This window comes from Thamnophis elegans, chromosome 10, assembly GCF_009769535.1.
Source record: "Thamnophis elegans isolate rThaEle1 chromosome 10, rThaEle1.pri, whole genome shotgun sequence".
Taxonomy (NCBI): Eukaryota; Metazoa; Chordata; class Lepidosauria; order Squamata; family Colubridae; genus Thamnophis; species Thamnophis elegans.
The window spans coordinates 32,037,938-32,050,161 of NC_045550.1; the positions used below are offsets into that span (position 1 = coordinate 32,037,938).

General features: G+C 35.1%; 1 protein-coding gene across 1 annotated transcript; it reads left to right on the plus strand.

Annotated features, from left to right (window-relative positions):
* The first annotated feature begins 2 nt into the window (after window positions 1-2).
* Window positions 3-6,534, plus strand: ANAPC13 (anaphase promoting complex subunit 13). Its single transcript, XM_032225854.1, has 3 exons — window positions 3-72; window positions 3,927-4,049; window positions 6,087-6,534. The coding sequence occupies exons 2-3, from the start codon at window positions 3,951-3,953 to the stop codon at window positions 6,210-6,212; spliced, it is 225 nt and encodes a 74-aa protein (XP_032081745.1). The 5' UTR covers window positions 3-72; window positions 3,927-3,950; the 3' UTR covers window positions 6,213-6,534.
* Window positions 6,535-12,224: the final 5,690 nt, after the last annotated feature.

Here is a 12,224-nt window from a genome sequence, read left to right on the forward strand (position 1 = left end):
AACCGCCCGCCTGTGACGTCACGTCCTTTCGTTCCAAAATCGCGGAACGGCGGCGGATATCGCGTGCTGCAGGTGCTGGTCGAGGCGTTGGGGCGCGAGGCGAAGGGAGAAAAGAGAGAGAGCAGTGATGGAGGAGGAGGAGTGGGGCGCGCAAGAGAGGGACGGTCCCGAAATAGCCCCCTTTGGGGGGATAAAGTCGAGATGGATACATTTTAGGCTTCGTATAAGGGGCAGGGAAACTGTAAGAATGTAGTTTGTAGAGATTGTCAGTCATCCAGGTCGTGGTTGTCCCAAAGGACAACCAAAGGTGCTTTTTCAGGCGGCAAACTACATGTGAGAATGTAGGTGCTGCTAGTTTCGGGTATGCCGTGTTTCGGGCTGTCAGAAGAGTCTTGAAGGTCCTCATGAAAAATGAGTTGTGGTTGTGTTCATCAATAAGTGCTATTTATCTGTTAAGTTTTACAGTCAGCCTTGTAAGATAAGTTAGGTCTTCATTAAATGGCATTTACAATCAACCCTACAACAAGACACTTGAATAGTGTGTATATATCCAGATAATTAAAAAGAATGGGAGGTTAGGAAATACGAAAATAAAACCAAGCAAGCAGTCTGGACCCATTCAAACTTTCAGAAAGATGCTGACAAATTCGGAATTCCTAAGTATATCGTAGATAGGAAAGTGCTGTGACGGGCTTTATAATGGTTAAAGAACAGAAATGCCTTCAGATGGATATTATGTAATGTTATCCATTATGTATACCTGTATTTTCCCTCCCTTATTGTCTTTTTAAAAGAAATATTATCAGCATTGATAAAAACACAATTATTATACATTTTCTTAATACTTTTTTCCTCCTTTTTTCCACTAGTGTCTTAAAAGTTGCAGGGCAAAGTCTCTAGAGTATATGAAGCAGTAAATATATAAAAGTTACTGAACTTGAGAAAAAAAACATTGGAAATGTCCAAAAATCTATATTGTTGACATTTATCTCATTATATTTAATAGGGAGCAGTTCAACACCAATTTTGAAGATTATACTAAAACAGTTTGAGAAAAGGAGAAGCACTTTGCAAAATGTTCCCAAAAGGTTTCTTTCAAACTAACTGGCCTAAAAAAGTGGGGGGAACATGATATGTAATATACAATTATTCTATATTGGATTTTTAAAATATGTAGGTGGTATATGATCAGTGCTGACTAGCTATAGAGGGAACTTGGTGTCATAAATATCCCAGTGTTAGAAGAAATCTAGTTCAGTTCCAAGTGGGAAGAAAGACACTGGAAACCTGGAGGCTGATTAGAAAGGTAGTTTAATGGTGAAGCAGAACCACCAAGCGTGTGATTTTGGGTAGCTGACTACATGGAGTGGAGAGAGGGTTATTTATACCCTCTCTTGAGCCTTGCCTTTGAGCTTTCTGTTCCTGTGGCAAGAGCATGTATTCTATTGGCTATAGTCAGACTCCCATGGGGCCATATGGAATCAGTTTATCTGGATCAAGTTTGGTTGAACTTTGGGCTGATGCAACACCCCTCAGGTGATTTTGTAATGCAGTGAATCCTGCTGCTAGATAATCCTATTATCTCCTGGAGGGTCATGGCTTAATCCCATCACCCTGGAGCTGAAGGTCTTTTCTTTTATAGATAGGCTGGACCAATTCTTATCAATGGGCACCAAATATCTGCTGGGGGCAGGGAGATAAAGCTCTGTGTTTCTGTCTCCCTTAACATTTCTATTTCTCTTCTAGGGGAAATACATACAGTGGGGCAAAAAAGTATTTAGTCAGCCACCATTTGTGCAAGTTCTCCCACTTAAAAAGATGAGAGAAGCCTGTAATTGATATCATAGGTAGATCTCAACTATGAGAGACAAAATGAGAAAACAAATCCAGACAACAACATTGTCTGATTTTGAAAGAATTTATTTGCAAATTATGGTGGAAAATAAGTATTTGGTCACCTACAAAAAGCAAGATATCTGGCTCTCACAGACCTGTAACTTCTTCTTTAAGGGGCTCCTCTGTCCTCCACTCATTACCTGTATTAATGGCACCTGTTTGAACTTGTTAGCAGTATAAAAGACACCTGTCCACAACCTCAAACAGTCACACTCCAAACTTCACTATGGTGAAGACCAAAGAGCTGTCAAAGGACACCAGAAACAAAATTGTAGACCAGCACCAGGCTGGAAAGATTGAATCTGCAATAGGCAAGCAGCTTGGTGTGAAGAAATCAACTGTGGGAGCAATAATTAGAAAATGGAAGACATACAAGACCACTGATAATCTCCCTCGATCTGGGGCTCCACGCAAGATCTCACCCTGTGGGGTCAAAATGATCACAAGAACAGTGAGCAAAAATCCCAGACCCACATGGGGGGATCTAGTGAATGACCTGCAGAGAGCTGGGACCAACGTAACAAAGGCTACCATCAGTAACACACTACGCCGCCAGAGACTCAGATCCTGCAGTACCAGACGTGTCCCTTTGCTTAAGCCAGTACATGTCCGGGCCCATCTGAAATTTGCTAGACAGCATTTGGATGATCCAGAAGAGGATTGGGGAGAATGTCATATGGTCAGATGAAACCAAAGTAGAACTGTTTGGTAGAAACACAACTCGTCGTGTTTGGAGGAGAGAGAATGCTGAGTTGCATCCAAAGAACACCATACCAACTGTGAAGCACGGGGGTGGCAACATCGTGCTTTGGGGCTGTTTCTCTGCAAAGAGACCAGGACAACTGATCTGTATACAGGAAAGAATTAATGAGGCCGTGTATCGTGAGATTTTGAGTGCAAACCACCTTCCATCAGCAAGGGCATTGAAGATGAAACATGGCTGGGTTTTATAGCATGACAATGATCCCAAACACACCGCCCGGGCAACGAAGGAGTGGCTTCGTAAGAAGCATTTCAAGGTCCTGGAGTGGCCTAGCCAGTCTCCAGATTTCAACCCCATAGAAAACCTTTCGAGGGAGTTAAACGTCCGTGTTGCCCAGCGACAGCCCCAAAACATCACTGCTCTAGAGGAGATCTGCATGGAGGAATGGGCCAACATACCAGCAGCAGTGTGTGCCAACCTTGTGAAGACTTACAGAAAACATTTGACCTCTGTCATTGCCAACAAAGGATATATAACAAAGTATTGAGATGAACTTTTGATATTGACCAAATATTTATTTTCCACCATAATTTGCAAAAAAATTCTTTCCAAATCAGACAATGTGATTGTCTGGATTTGTTTTCACATTTTGTCTCTCATAGTTGAGGTCTACCTATGATGTCAATTACAGGCCTCTCTCATCTTTTTAAGTGGGAGAACTTGCACAATTGGTGGCTGACTAAATACTTTTTTGCCCCACTGTATTCTGCCTTTTTAATATTTCCTAAAATATTTCATTCTTCTAGGAGAGGAGTGGGTGCTAACTTTCTACACCAGAAAAAGCAGTGTATGGCTCATGATGCTCATTTATGCTTCTAAAATAATACATTTTAACTTTTTAGGAATAACTTTATCAGATATGGGGATTATCAGATATGGAGTTTAGAAAGGACAATTTTTAAGGACATTGAAATAGATTCATATTCATGATGTTGAAGATTTCATTCAAAATATGTGCCTTAGCAATTTTAAAATGTGTTATATTTTAAAATGAGAAGATAGACCAATATGTTTTATATGGTTAAAATGTCATACTTTAATCCTTAGTTTCTCTTTCCTCTTAACATTTAGTTTATTTTACTTAAAGTAAAGCATGAAGTTTTTAAAATTGTAAACAAAACGTTAGTTTTGGTTTTCTGTATTTCACAAATTCACTTTTTAAAAAACACGTTCCCTTCACTTCAGTGGAATTTTTTTGGCAGTTGACTAAAAGAGAACTACTAGTGTAGATATAGATATATGTATAAATATTTTCTTTGTATCATAGCCCTCATTATACGCTGTGCAAAAAATGGACAGTGAGGTACAAAGAGATGGGAGAATTCTAGATTTGATTGATGATGCATGGAGAGAAGATAAATTGCCATATGAAGATGTGGCAATACCTTTGGTAAGTTCCTGGATAATCAATATATTTTTCCCATTTATTTTAGACTTTTCTCGGTTTCAAAAAGCTCCCAATGAAGCTTTTGCTAATAATTTTTTTCAAACCCAGTCAAGAATTAACATTCCAAAAACCTGATAAAGTTTCTCCCTATGAGCAGAAAACTGAGATATAAATAGTACAAATATTTATAATAAAACTAAAGCAGCCGTGATGCAGCTGTTGTTAATACAGATATATACAAACATAATCTTATAGATGCCACATACAGTTCTTTTAATATTTTCACCTACCTACTTTCAAACTTTGTTTGAAATGTTTTTAATACAAAAGTTGTGACATGATCTATGTTTAAAGGGGATAAGCTGATTCAAAATGTAAATTGAGAAATATGTGACACATATTAGTAGCTCTTTAAAAGGATTGTCATTCTCTGCACTACTTTACTCCAGAAAAGAGTATTTGATTAAAGGAGGTGGGATGTACTGGAGCAGGAAGGAGGAATTATCTTTCCTGTTTACCAATAAAAATTGCTTCAGCAAATGATAACATGGTTTGGTTTCTGTTCATTTGCCATCCTATACGAATCCTAAAATTGTTTTACCTGAAACAAAATAAAAATTACAAATCATAACGCAAGCAGAGCAATTCGAGATTGGGTGGATGCACAGTTATAAATGTTTTATAAATGCATAAAATAAAATAAATTTAAGAAATAAAATAATTTAGTGTTGGTTTTGTAATTGTGATATGAATAAACTATTAAATAAAATTACAGCAAGTAAGCAAAACAGTATATTTTCATAAAATAGTTTTAACTGCATTATCAAGAACCATATCTTGTACTTTTGTATATTAGGTCCATCAGTTATGTTGATATTTTTATAGCATGTATATAAACTATAACATCTTTTTTAGTTTAGTATATAATGCAAGAACCTATTTTGTTAACTCTTTAAGTTGTATAGTATTGAGATATACATCAGGAAGAGTCAGTGTTATGGAACTTTTAGTTTTACCATTTTATGAATGTTTATTTAATGTACAGATAGTCCTCAACTTACAGCAATTGAGACCAGAATTTATATTGCTAAGCAATATTACGAAGTACAACTGCATCACTTAGAAATGGCAATCCCTTCAATCTCCATTGGCATAATTAACTGAATTCCATGGTCATTAGGCAAGGCAACTTCCTACTTACTTATCACAACAAAGACAATGGGGAAGCAGGAGGAAGTTGCAAACCTCAGGCTTACAAGCAGGTAAGTGTCTGCTGCCAAGTGAGGAGTCATTGTGGGGGAGGACCAGGTAGGGGCTGCACAAATGGCCAATGCAAACACAAATGGTCTGGGAATTTATATGGGAGAGGGAGATTTACCACAGTGACTTGTGTTCTTCCCTGCCATCTTCTCCTTCTATTTTCTGAGGAAGCCAATAAGAAAGATTACAAATGGCAGTCATGTGATTGCAGGACACCTGACAACCAATCATAAGTAATGGTTATTGAGTATGCAGATGACAATGCTATGACCGCAGGGGTGCTGAGATGGCTGGAATTCCAAGGACCGATTATAACCACGGTTCATTCAGTGTCGTCATAACTTAGATAGTCGCGGAATAAATGGTTGTAAGTCGAGGACTGCCTGTATGCTATATCATCTGAGTGGTTTATTTTTCAGTACATATGGGGAAAGGGAATTAATCATTTAATAAAACAAGGTGACATAAGATAGATCCTGAAGAATCAATAGGACACTCAATGTACTAAGCAAAACTATAATTACAAACTTAATTTACAAATGCCTAGCATTTGAGCCAGTAATCTATTAACAATTGCATACATATATTCTTATGCAGGATGCACTTAAAGATATTCTAGATTTGTAATTAAAAACAAAATATTGCTTACATTTCCATTTGTAGATTTAAAAAAAAAAAAAAACCCAGAGTTTATTATTGAAAATGGACCTTTTTTTCTCCACTCAGATCTATTGGGTTTTTTTTTTTAATTATTCAATGATAAATATTTTTTATTTTCAGAATGAACTTCCAGAACCAGAACAAGACAATGGTGGAGCAACAGAATCAGTAAAAGAACAAGAAATGAAATGGACTGATCTGGCTTTGCAGTATCTTCATGAGAATATTCCTACAATTGGAAATTAATCTGTATAAATTAGCATAATAGCCACTTTATTCAGAAGAATTTCTTGTCAGTTTTGGTTTTCAGTCTTTTGCCCTGTTAGTCTTGTTTTGCAACAGCTGATAATTAATTGTTTTAATTAAACAAAGTATTTTGTAGATCCTGAGAGATTGCTTACGTTTTGCCAAGTGCTAAAGATTTTCCTTGAAGTTGCCAGCAGAGGTCGCATAAGTACAACAGTTTCCATGAGTATGAATTGCTGTTTAATCAATTTGTAATATGTTGCAAAAATTCTATATGTTTGCACTTCTTGATTTCAATAAATTCTTATTTGTGGTAAATACATTCTGTGGAAATTTAGGCAGTTCTGCTGATAAAAGCTTTTTCACTTCATATTTTTAATGCCATCTAGATGATGAATTGAAGGTACTCAAAATATATATTACCACACGTAATAAAACTTTAATAGCTTCAACTACAGACAGGCTAATGCACTGAAGTAGCTAAGGGAGAAATATTTAAACTTTCTTCCATCTACTGATTTTCTAGAGCATTTCATTCCAAATGTATCATCACATACTTCCTGAATTTGCAGATATGTTCATAAGTTATATATGTAATATTGTAAATAAGAAAAATGGTGAAAAGTTAAAGTGAGCTGTTTTAAGTACTTCGTTGCATGCTGCATTTCTTAAAAGACATAATACTAAAAAAGTTTATTCTAGAAAATTGGACCTCAAAATGACAACATTGCATCAATCTTTAGAGTACTTAAGGTTCTTGGTGAGATTCTTCACAAGTGATATGGAAAATCCTGAAACAATGCCATTTCTACACAAATTTAGTGTAACCATTAAGACTTTAATGCACTAGTCCTTGACATTACCAGAACTGGGACCAGAACTCTTAAAATTGGGTGGAGATTAAGACGTAATTCTTTAAAAAATCCATATTGCTTGAATTAACACTTTAACCATCTACTGAAATGGACCTCTAAATTTCTTTAAGAAGTATAATTTATTACGAGAGACAACTTTTACTTCTCTTTCCATCTTTTTTCCCCCTAAGCCCAGCAATATAATAATTTTATGCAGCGGATTTTAGCTGCAATTGGGTTGATAGCCAAAAATCAAGAGGTTACTATTTTAGGAGGAAATTTTCTCTAATTTTGTTGATCAACTAAAGTTATACAAGGGACACAGTGTACAAAAGAGAAAAAGGAAAACAGCTGTAATAATTATATAAATATGATACATGTTTGCTAAATCAGGATGTCTGGATTATAATGATTGATACCATGATACTGAGGGCAATCCTGAGCCAATCAAATCAGCCAAAAATAGTTTGCTTAGTTTGGAATGCAACAGCCAACTTTACTTGGCCCCTGACAGCCTTTAAGGCTGAACTGAACGAAGGCTGAACTGAGAGGGAAAATCAGCTTATGGGTCTTAACCCAATAACTTGTCCATGCAGAGCTAAAACACAATTTTGCGTTATATCTCAATTCAATAGAAGAAAAGGAAACCCGTTTTTAAAAACATCAGTTACATCATAACAGTGTTTTAAATATAATATTGTAGCATTTTAACACAAAATTGAATTGAATTTGCCCTTAAGAGTATAAAATATTTGGTTATATTATTAAAGACACAGATATTCTCTCTTAACACTCAGATTTTATTTTTTCAATTGGATTTCCAGGCAACAGACTGTGCTTTAGGTACAAATGTCTCTTTAGTAAAACAAATCTCTGAAATACATTACAACATCTTGTTTTCTGTGAAATTGCAATATGCATCCAATCTCAACTGAAAAAGACAAATTGTTCAAAATCAAATGATATTCATTTGTCATTTTGTCCAAAATATTGTATCATATTTTTCACTGTTTGAAAGCAGAAATAAAAATACTATTAAAAAGAGAGAGCAATAACATGTTTTACAATCTAGTACAATAGATACTAAACAAATGCCTCATTCATTTTCTGAACTATTAAAATAGATATCCTCCAGTCTGGTGCCTTATAAATGCAGTAGGCTTGCTACTCCATAATAGTTATTATGCCAGAGAATTCTAGAGGATCCAAGAAACCAGACACCCCCAGACTGAGAAAGTTGATTTAAAGAGTTTCTTTTCCTATTTCCTACTTGCACTCCATCTTCCCAGTAAACCTTTCACTTCCCAGGTAATTCTGTTTCATAGTCTCAGTGATTTAAACCATTAATTACAATAGGAAGAAAAAAAATAGTCATTTCCAGTCTCCAAAATCACATAGCAATGGAAATTATTAATAGTGTCAACACTAGTTTGACCTGGTTAAAGTATAGAAACAGAATGCATCTGAGAATCCACACCATCATTTCAAAGAGCAAAATAGATACATATTTTACACTAGGGAAACGATTCAGAGCCAGATTTGTGTGTCACACTGAATCATAAACTAACTAGCAACACTTTAGCCTAACAAATTGGATGAATCCAGACGGTATGATTAGTCTGCAGTTGCAATTGCATTCATTGTGCAATTCAGGAATGTTAGTGCCTACTATGATTAAGAAAATGTAAATATGTTGTGAAAACATAAGTGTCTTTCAAATGAACAATCACTTCCATAGTATATGAAGGGAAAACTATAATCGTCTGATTGCAAATGCCCAATTCTAATTCATTTCAATTAACTGATCCCTAAGATGTTGATGAGTAAGTCAGTTCATTTAATTTTTCATTATATTGAGTTTTCTCAGGAACAGGCTTATGTTTCATGTTTCTGTTCTGCTTTTGCAGCTTCAGATTTTATTTTCTTTTATAGCAACATCAGCAACTATATATTCATTAGGTTTTAATCTAATCCATGTCATAAACATAATTAATATTCCAAAAGATTTTCAGCTTTCCTTGAGTAAAAGATGGAGTGCCATCCAACCTTAGGGGCTCATCATCTGCCACTATATCATCAATCACTTTATTTTTTTTCTATTTGCATGATTTTCTTGTTAAATCAGGAGTGATTTGGCACTGCCTTCTTTTGCTCATGAAATCGTGCCTTTGCCATTTTCACTGACATTATCATTAACTATATTGCTGCTGCCCAGTATAGATGATCGCTTACTTTAGTGAAACAACTGGAATGTCTTCATACCTTGGGTGAATCTGTTGGTATATATACTTTTAATATATACTCTTACAGTCACTATTACTACCACAGTGAGCCACTATAACAGAATTTAGGATGCCAAAAGGATATATTCCAATACATACCAGTTATTCACTTCATACAAAAGCAAGGGCAGTCTACACCAAATGGCACGTAATCCCTATGAAAATCTTGGCTCTAATGCTCCCTTAATTTCTTCTCATTGTAAACCGAAAAACTGAATTGCCGGGGAAAGAGTGGGAAAGGCTCCAGTTCTCTTCTTTCCCTCATCTGCACTCATTTCCATCATCTTTATGCACATATGTACCCCTCCACATTACTAAATGTTTAGATATGTTTTTATATTTTGGGAGACAATTTAAGGAGCAAGCTGTTGTTGGCAACTGAAACAATATTGGAATGTTAATGTGGACCATCTGGACTACTTGCTAATGTCGAAATATTAGTGTGATGTGGTAATTTTAGAGTATATGCCAGAGAAGGAAGAAAGAGCTATTGGTACTTTTTGCCCTAAAATCCAATAACAATTAACATATTATTTAAGTCTCCATAGAAAATAAAATGCATAATGTATATGTACATTGGGGGGGGAGTGAGGATGTGCATTGATTCTCTTCTATCCCAGTGTTTTCTTTGGAAGCTAGCTGGGGGAGGTAGTTTTCCAAGGAGATCTTGAAGTATGGGGTTTTGTTAGGCATGGAATCTGTATCTCCATAGAAACTGGCCATGAGGAGAGCAACAAACAGAGGCGAAGGAATTTCAGCATTGCCAGACAGGCATCAGTGAAACAAGAAAAGTTCTCTTTTAAAAATGAGGAAAAATACAAACCTATCCAAGCAATACATGGGGGACAGAAGTGCTACTTATTGCTGAGAACTCAAGTATGAGGGTGGGAGATTTTTGCTCTTCAAAAAAAAAAAAATCCAATCTGTCGTACTTAGTAAGATTTTTTTTTATTCTTTTCCTTTCCAAAGAAAGAACCACCCTAAAACATTCTTTTGAAGAGATTCTTAACTAAAAACAAACTCTTGAGGAAAGAGATATTCTCCAAATCTTTACACCCTAACTTTTGTCAGAAAATATTGACAAGAAAGACTGTGTGAAGTAAGATAGAACAGCAAGAAAATAATCCCTTAACAGAAAATCAAAATGTAAATGGAGTATAAACTGGTGTTGTATCATAACAGTGCTGTGTTTTGATTTGGAAAAGTACCTAAATAGTGGGAAGAAAATGGTCAAAAGCTTAGTAATAAAGATATTTTGTACTTGTCCCTATTTTTAAACATTTGAGATCCATTTTCATATTATATCCTCTTTCTCCCTCAATGAACTCCAGAGCAGTTTGCAATCCCCCTGATTATATTTTCACAACAAGAATATGCTCATCAGAAAGAAATTATTGGTTATTACTCAACTATTATCAAATAATGTCCTGGAAGATTTCTGGATGATCTGCAATAGATCTTCAAATCTATAGGCTCAGTTTTAAACAATATTCTCTTAGACTGCCGAAAAAATTCATTGGGGGGAAAAAAGAAAGAAAATAGATTAGGATATGTTGAGAAGCATTCCATTCTTCAGTCCTTAGTGTATCTCTGAATTGCACTTAGCTCTAATGTATGGAATTCAGGGTTCTAATGAAAAAATTCATGCCAATCATACAATTCATTTTCAATGTAAGCAATATTTAACATACACAGTAGGAATCAGTAAGAACAGAAATGAAAAGGGGAAAAAATGAAACAGAGCCAAGTGTAAGTTATATCAATAGCATTCATTATTCTTTCCATAAACCTTGTGTCCTTCCAAACCATGCTTGCTTTCACTATTTCCATACACCACTTCAGACATGCCTATTTGTTGTTAAATTTATCTCTTGTCTAGTTTTGAGGATCTCATCTGAAATTTATGGCTGTATTCAGCCATAAATTTCTGAAACTTCTCTTTCCTCTGAAACTGGTCACTTTTTATTTATTTATATATTTAGTTAGTTAGTTAGTCAGTCAGTCAGTTTGTACAGCCACCCATTACATAATGACTCTGAGCAGAAAACAATCTTAAAATAAATTTAAAACAAATTTCCATCATAAATACATAAAAATTGAAATACCAGACAACAGAACCTTCAGATACATTCAGAGCTTCAGGCCTGGACATTTATTTGCTTTGTGATGTGATCATCATTTTTCTCAATTCACTTCATACTGAAGTGACTGAACCACTTCAATATTGCACAAGTGATTCATGTTTTCTTTTATCCATATTTGTTCATCTTCCATTGATTCCTGAGCCTACCTATTTGTATTTTTACTACAAACACTCTTCAGAAATCCAGTCCCACTGCATTATATATCACATAAACAGAATGCTCACTTTCTATTTTTTATTCTTTTTTTGACTTTTCTGATCAATACTGCATCAATTACAATTTTTTCAATATTACCATTTTTCACTGTCACGTTACTTCTTTTTCTTTCTTTTTTGGTCTTCAACATCAACATAATAATCCTTGATACATCACTGTCTTTATCTTATATATCACCAAAATATTCCCCTCAGTCCTGAATTAACCATTATGTAAAGTAAGTATATGTTTGGGGCACCAAGAAAAGGGGGACACCACAGATGTTTTGTGCTTAGCAATCATGCCCTTAACTCTTTCACTGCCATACTTGACTTCAGTTTTCAAGAGATCATTATATTTGTATTTTCTTCTATTGCAATTTTATTTTAAATACAATTACAAATTTTTAGAATTTGCATTTTTTTTCTATTGCCCAAATTATTAAAAAATACTTCTATTTCTTATGGCTATTTAGTATTACATTTTCCCCCAAAATATTTATATTTAATATACCATAGTGAAATTTTACCTGGGCAT

Coding starts and splice junctions, on each gene's coding strand:
- ANAPC13 (XM_032225854.1), top strand. CDS start 3,951: ATGGACAGTGAGGTACAAAGAGATGGGAGAATTCTAGATTTGATTGAT. Junction 4,050..6,086: donor AAGATGTGGCAATACCTTTG/GTAAGTTCCTGG, acceptor TTTTATTTTCAG/AATGAACTTCCAGAACCAGA.